Source organism: Carya illinoinensis, chromosome 10, assembly GCF_018687715.1.
Source record: "Carya illinoinensis cultivar Pawnee chromosome 10, C.illinoinensisPawnee_v1, whole genome shotgun sequence".
In the NCBI taxonomy this organism is placed as follows: Eukaryota; Viridiplantae; Streptophyta; class Magnoliopsida; order Fagales; family Juglandaceae; genus Carya; species Carya illinoinensis.
Genome location: NC_056761.1, coordinates 5,683,166 through 5,691,232, shown reverse-complemented (window position 1 = coordinate 5,691,232; position 8,067 = coordinate 5,683,166). Strand labels below are relative to the sequence as shown.

At 34.8% G+C, this 8,067-nt stretch overlaps 1 protein-coding gene across 1 annotated transcript; it reads right to left on the bottom strand.

Annotated features, from left to right (window-relative positions):
• Nucleotides 1-5,727: 5,727 nt before the first annotated feature.
• LOC122278817 (serine/threonine-protein kinase-like protein ACR4) lies at nucleotides 5,728-7,293 on the bottom strand. Its single transcript, XM_043089020.1, has one exon. It carries the CDS (start codon nucleotides 7,099-7,101, stop codon nucleotides 6,088-6,090), a length of 1,014 nt encoding a protein of 337 aa, XP_042944954.1. The 5' UTR covers nucleotides 7,102-7,293; the 3' UTR covers nucleotides 5,728-6,087.
• Nucleotides 7,294-8,067: the final 774 nt, after the last annotated feature.

Here is an 8,067-nt window from a genome sequence, read left to right as displayed (position 1 = left end):
TCATCATGGCTAATCACAATTGACTAAAAGTCGCGTGCGGGTCGGTAGGTGAGGTCAAGGATCGTTGATTGTTAAGGCATATACAAAGTATAAACTAATGTCAAAAGGAGGAAATTAAGTCGTCTAAGGTGAATTTGTGGGAGACTTGCGTCAACTGTCAAAGGACTCTTAATTCATTAGTCAAATTAATCCTCTTAACTGTTATGAATAAAACAAAGCATCAAAGAGTGCCGCAGTTACAAGTTAAAAGAAATTACATAGAAATAATTCTACTAATATCTTACGTGCATTTATATGAGCTCTATTTTATAATAAAAATAAATATATAATATGACAAATCATTTTAATTTATGGTATTATTTTATATAATTTCTTTATAACTAAATTATTTTTCATCAAGATATTATCACTAGGACTCATTAATGATACGTTAGCAGCTTCCACTATCTAAGATTCCAAATAGTCTCAAGACAAAATTGAATTTAGAATTACGTGTTATTCTTGGAAATGGGGTTTCGGAAAGTATTCCCACTTCCAAGGTTTTGGAAAGTATTCCCGGGAGACTTCCAAATTAAATTGAATTATGTGTTATCATGATCATTAGGTAAGAAAAGATACTTATAATTGTAAATTGTGTAATTTTTGTTAATAATTTTAAAAATAAAAAATAAATAAAATATGAGACTTATATGAAAAAAATAAATTTTTAATAATAAAATTATTTTTTTTTAAAAAATTATACAATATTTATATATTTTATAATTATATATAGAATTATTATTAAATACACGTAGGTTTTATAGATTTTCCTACGTTATTACCAGTTCTAGCTTTACGTGTTTTCCAATGGAGTTTCGAGGAACATTGATTATTAAAGAAGTGCTACCGACGCAATTAATAAAATTAAATTTTGACATGATGTATAAATGGTTTAATAAAAATTTTCAAAAACTTAAATTTGAGATGATATCCTACCTTTCAGTCCTTGGAACACTCTAGCGGATAGCCTCACTACTCATGGAGTTTTAGGTGGTACTATAAGTTTTTCTTCCATTTCTTCTCAAACATGTGACTGGGCTTTTTGCTTTGGATAGAGTTGGTATCCCCAACTTTCGACGTTAGTCATGCCTTTCATTGTTTCTTCTTGTATTTTCATTCTCCTTTGCTCTTAATAATGTTTTTCTTTTTTCATAAGAGCCTGGTTTTGGAATTTAAGATATTGTAACCTCCCTTACTCTTTTTATATAAGGAATTTTTTCACCATAAGTAAAGAGATATTTAGGGACTCGGAGGAATAAACTCATATCCTAAAGGGCTCAAGTTTGAGAACGCCAGAGTCTAGCAACTACGAGACCAAAATTTAGTCTCATTAATATGCATTATAGACAATAAAAATAGATAACACTTTCGACTTATTAGGGAAGTGATCATCCACTTTATACGGAAAATCTTCAAAATAAATTTTGAAAATTAGTCATTATCACCTTCATCATGCTCCTATAAATAACACTTGAAAGTAACGCATATTACATTCATTCATACACTTATATTGAGACCACTTTTCTCTGACTTGGGCATTGGAGTTCCACTAAGTATCCTGTGTCGCCCTTTCATTTTGTTGCAGGTTATTCGTACCGTTATTGGTAGTGTGAAACACGTTCTTAACAATAATGTCGTCTATGGGATCCTTACAAACTTAAACGTGACTGTCACATGCCAACTACAACGTATCATAGGCAACCCAAGACCAAGAGATAAATGTGACAGAGATGGAAGCAAGGCTAACGGATGTTAAAGAAAAGTTGAACAAGGCGATGGCTCTGGTGGAGCAACTGTAGGCAGAGAATGAAGAGCTGAAGAAGTAGAACGCTGCTACACCACCAGTCAACAATGAACAAATAGAGGAAGATGTGCAAAATGCAAGAGGAGTCACACCAAGGAGCTAGAAAATAAGAGACTACATAATAAACTACGTAGCCATGTGGATAAATACGAGGATATGACAAGAAAAATAGGAGGATCTTCCTAAGCAGCTATTGAACCGGACTGATTTTCCCCATAACAATGAAGTAATGGTAGTACCACTCCTGCCCAAACTCAAAGTCTCCCAGATCGATATGTATGATGGATTTAGGGATGCTATAGATCACTTGGAGAATTTTAAAGAGCACATGACTCTAAACAGCTTCCCAGGAGAGATAGCCTATCGCGCTTTTCCGCATGTGGCTAGTTTGGAACTTTAGGTCCAAGGTCTATCAACAGTTTTGAAGAGTTAGCCAAACAATTCTTAAAGTAATTCATAGCGAGCAGGAGACATCAACAACCCGCAGCTTACTTCTCCCCATTAAGTAGAGAGAACAGAAGAGCTTGAAAGCATATTTGACCTGATTCAATAAGGAGAAACTGACCACAGATGATCAAGATGAGAAGATCACGCTAATTGCCCTATTGGGAGGCATATGGTCCTAGAGTCCATTCATGATCGAGTTGGCTAGAAAAACCCTCCTCAACTTTGAGGAAATTCATGGATAGGTCTGATGATTATGTTAATGCAGAGGACACGTTGCAGGTGCTCTTAGAACCTAAGAAGTAAGAGGTAAAGTCGGAAGCCAAGAATTCAAATAGTTCGAGAGCCAAAAAGACTAGGTCAAATCACCAGGGCGAGGGCGAGGGCGAGAAAGACACTCTACCCAATGAGACCAAGAGTCTCGTCTCTTTCATAACAATTTGAGCGTATAGGAAAAGTCAGGAACTATAAGGAAAGAGGCATGACTACCTACAAAGGCCAACACTATTGCAACTACCATTAGTTGGATATCTCAAGGCGTACTTATAAACCCTTCAAATATTCTAAATTGGATATCACGCATGTTATTTCCTTCAGAGACGAAGACTGCCAAGGGGTCTTATACCCCATGACGATATCTTGGTAGTCACTTTGTTAATAGCAAAATATACAACTAAGTGGATCTTAATTGATAATGGGAAATCAGCTGATATTTTATTCTAGGATATCTTTACCAAAATGGGCATTAGCCCTGATAGGCTACGCCTGTCACTAACCCCTCTAAAAATATTTTTCGACTAACCCCTTTAAAAATATTTTTGGACGAGACTATTCAATCAATAGCCGCCATTGCATGATTACTTAATTTTTACAAACAAGTCCTAATTTGCGCCTCTCATAATTACTTAATTTTTACAAACGTCACCATGGCTAATCATAATTGATTAAAATCACGTGTGGGTCAGTAGGTGGGGTAAAGGATGGTTGATTATTAATGCATGTATAAAGTATAAACTAATGTAAAAGGAGGAAACTAATGTATAAAGTCCATTCATGACCGAATTGGCCAGAAAAACCCCCTCAACTTGGAGGAAATTTATGGATAAGTCTGATGATTATGTTAATGTAGAGGACACGTTGCAGGCCCTCTTAGAACCCAAGAAGCAAGAAGTAAAGTAGGAAGCCAAGAATTCAAATAGTTCGAGAGCTAAGAGAATAGGTCAAGTCACCAGGGTGAGAGCGAGAAAGAAACTCCAGCAAGGCCAAGAGCCTTGTCTCATTCATAACAATTTGAGCGTATAGGAAAAGTCAGGAACTATAAGGAAAGAGGCATGCCGACCTACAAAAGCCAACACTATTGCAAGTACCACTAGTTGGATATCCCAAGGTGTACTTGGTGGATAAACCCTCCAAATACTCTAAACTGGGTATTACGCATGTTATTTCCTTCGAAAACAAAGACGAAGACTGCCAAGGGGTCTTATACTCCATGACGACACCTTGATAGTCACTTTGCTAATAGCAAACTATACCACTAAGTGGATCTTAATTGATAATGGGAGATCAATTGATATTTTATTCTAGGGTATCTTTACCAAAACGGGCATTAGCCCTGATAGGCTACGCCTGTCATTGACTCCTCTAAAATGATTTTTCGACGTTCAACCAATTGGCGCCATTGCATGATTACTTAATTTTTACAAACAAGACCTAATTTGCGCCTCTCATGATTACTTAATTTTTACAAACGTCACCATGGCTAATCACAATTGATTAAAAGTCATGTGTGGGTCAGTAGGAGGGGTAAAGGATGTTTGATTATTAAGGCATATATAAGTATAAACTAATGTAAAAGGAGGAAATTAAATCGTTATAGGTGAATTTGTAGGAGACTCGCGTCAAGGACTCTTTTAATTAATTAGTCAAATTAATCCTCTAACTGTTATGAAGAAAATAAAGCACCAAAATGAGAGTGCTGCAGTTACAAGTTATAAGAAATTATATAGAAATAATTCAGCAAACATTTTATTATATTTATTTTATAATAAAAATAAATTTATAATATGCTAAATTACTTTAATTTATGATATTATTTTATATGTTTATTTTCTAACTTTGTCAAGATATTATCACTGGGGCCCATTAATGATACGTACGTCAGCAGCTTCCACCATATATATTAGTCAAAACTGAATTACGTGTTATTCTTAGAAATGGAATTTCGGAAAGTATTCCCACTTGGAAGGTTTCGGAAAGTAGTCCCTGAAGACTTCCAAGGACCAACCAAAATTGAATTACGTGTTTTTATCACTACGGCCCGTATTATACGTCGGCTTTATAGATTTTCCTACATACGTCGGCGTGTTACGTGTTTTCCAATGGAGTTTCAAGGAACATTGATTATTAAAGAAGTGCTGCCGACGCAATTAAAAAAATTAAATTCATAAATTGAAAATTGGTTAAAGAAAATTTTTCATCACCTTGAAATTAAAACATAATTTGGGATGATATTCTAGATTTTTATTATTATTTTTTTCTTTTAGTATTCCTCATGTTTGCGGAGAAAGGGAACACTTTAGCCGATAGCCTCACTATTTAGGTAGCATGCACTATAAGCGTCTCCTCCAATTTTTAACTTCTTAAACATATGGTTGGACTTTTTGCTTTGGAACGAGTAGATATCCCCAACATTAGACATTAGTTATGCCCTTCATCGTTTCTTGTATTTTCATTTTCGTTCTACTATAAGAAAAATGGATTTTTGCGACCAATTTATAGTAACGAAAAGATAATTAGCAACAATTTAGTTGCTAATAATCTTTTCGTTGCTATAAATTAATCGTAAAAGCTCATTTTTCTTGTAGTGAATTCGTTCGTAATAATGTTTTTTGTTTCCTTCATAAGAGCCTGGTTTTAGGATTTAAGATGTTGTGATCCCCCTACTCTTTTTGTATAAGGTATTCGTTTACCATAAATGAGATCTATCAACAAAATTGAGGTTCATTTCTTTTTTTTTTAAAAAACTCACAAATTCTTTTAATTTCATGTGATACGTTATATTTACTTTACAATTAAAATAATTTTATAATTTAATATATCATATAAATTTATGTCAATTTATAAATTTAATTTTATAAAATTTCTTTGTGAATAAAACATTTATCCTCTTAAAAGCAAAGTCTTCCTTTTTATTTAGTGACATTGGAATTTTGCTTTTGGTTCTGATCAAAAGCCTTTGAGTGCTGGAAGGCTTTTGACAGACCAAACCAGTTAATAGTTATATATTGAATTCGGCCCAACTATATCTCCGCTTGATTAATTCAACTTTCAAATTATTTGACATTTCTACTTCCAATCCCATCTATAATTAATGCTATATATATAATTCTACCTATCAAATAAACTGATTTCAAAGAGGTAGCATTAAAAAATGAATGCAACAAATATAACTTCCAACCATAGAATATTAAAATGTCGGCCCTTTGTGAGCCACTACTATAAATCATGTGAACATTTAGTTCTTTTCAAAGACAGTACAAATCTAAAAGATGACGAAGATGTTTAAAACCAGGCCACAAGAATTCATGATAACTGAGATGGCATCATTTGTTCAAAGTCAAACTCCAAATTGGTTTTCAATTTCTCCATTAATTTGCACGCGTCTTAGAAAATTGTGGAGAAATACCGCAAGCCAGCAACCTTTTTAGACCACTAGTGCTACTTGGGAGTTTTGGCCCCTATCGATAACTTAAAGACTCTGAATCACTGTTTCATTGGTTGATCATTTTGGAGACTCTGAATCAAAGACATACCTCCATCTCCAAATTGTTTAAGATTGCTGCAACTTGACCCATGGATAGCCTGCTTTTTCTCGAGTTACCAACACAAGCTGAAGCAACTTTGCCCAGTCTAACAAGAGACTTCATTTCAGAAGGAATTACAAGTCTTGGGTCTAAAACTTCATGAAACCTCATGTCCTTAATCAAGGGCAATGCCCACTTAACAAGAAGACCTTCTTCACTTCTTCTCCCACTCAAAAGTTCCAACAGAAGAACCCCAAAACCATAGACGTCACTTTCCTTGCAAAAATTTCCCCCTCCATGATCACTCCAATACTCATCATCCACATACCCTACTAGGCCATTCTTCTCTTGGGGAGTCATAAAATTAGCTAGCCCATAATCGCAAACCCTAGCGCAGAACTTCGCGTCGATCAAAATATTTGAGGCCTTGACACAACCATGGACTATGCTTGGTGCCTTGCCCTCGTGCAGGTACTCGAGTCCTCTGGCGGCCCCGGCGGCAATCCTCAAACGATGGCTCCAATCCAATACAGACGCTCCATCGTTACTTTGGTGTAAATAGATCTCCAGGTTTGCCAAGCCAACAAACTCCATTAATATAATTCTTTCACCTGGAGCTTCCGAAAATCCAATAATTGGCACGATATTGGGGTGTTGGGCATAAGAAAGCGACTTGATCAGCGTTGAAAACCGGAATCCAGCATTGCTCATCAACACAAGCCGTGGATGTATCCGTTTAACGGCCACTGGTTCTCCTTGTTCTAGCATGGCTGCATATACAATTCCTAGACGGCCCTGACCGACAATCCTGCGGGTGTCAAAGCCATCGGTGGCAGCATCAATATCCGTCAATGTGTATGCACGAGCGCAAAGCTTGATGGAAGGTGTTTCTTGATATTCAACAGGTGATCTCTTATTCCAGATGAAATAGAGGAGAATACCAAGAACGACGAGACAGATGGATAGCCCTACCAAGACAAAGTAATAAGCTATATTCTCACCTCGGTTCATTTTTTGTTATCTTTGCTGTGTTTGATGATGATGATGAGGGCTTTGAATATGAAAAGATAGAGAGGTTGGATTGTCAATATTATAACGGTGTTAATTGGAATATTAATGGGGTTTATATGTGGGATTTCAAGTGGGTAAGAACCCAATCAATGAAAGGTATAAGCAAGAAAATTGAGGGTTGGGGGGATGGATTTAGTGAGAAAATTGGAAACTTGTCTGGCCTAGGCTCCTAGTTTTAATTTTAGTGAGGTGTCTTTAATTCGTTTGTTCACGACTCCTTTACGGAAGTACAAGGATTGATTTAACATGAGGTATAATATATGTTAAAATAAATATTTTTTAAATCCATTTTCATCAATTGATTTTTAATAATTTCATGTATAGGTTGCTCTTGACTCAGGATTGGACTTCTGCAATTTCTACAAATAGAAGTAGTAGTTTTTTCTTGCATGTCAAGAACTCAGATTATATAATTAATTATAGAGAAAATATTAAAATGGTCCTTGAATTCATCCCTGAAGCAAAAAGGCTCGATCCTAGTACTTTTCAAAGTCGGCTTTTCAGTCATTAGATATCGATCGGATGTAAAACAGCTTCCCCCAAAATTAAAATTATTCCTGGTTAATTAACAAAATATAAATTGAGATTGAGAAAAGATGATAGAAATTTTTTAAAATATTAATTAGTAATAAAACTCATAATTATTTAATGAAGCCTACCAACCAAATTAATTAACTTAAACATTTTCAAAATTTGAAATTATGAAGATTTTTATTTTTTAGAAAAATCTAAATTCTTACCCGAAAATTAAGTACATGATAATTAAAAATATAATCTTACCAGAAATTCGGTCAAAATTAAAATTGTACTTTCAAAACTTGCAAACAAATGGACCTAAGTTTTTTAATTTTCCAGATACAAATATCTCAACCTAATTAGCAAGTAGGTGGTTTCTGTTCACCCTTC

Bases quoted from the DNA above. Each gene is read 5' to 3' on its own strand.
- LOC122278817 (XM_043089020.1), bottom strand. From the start codon at position 7,101: ATGAACCGAGGTGAGAATATAGCTTATTACTTTGTCTTGGTAGGGCTA.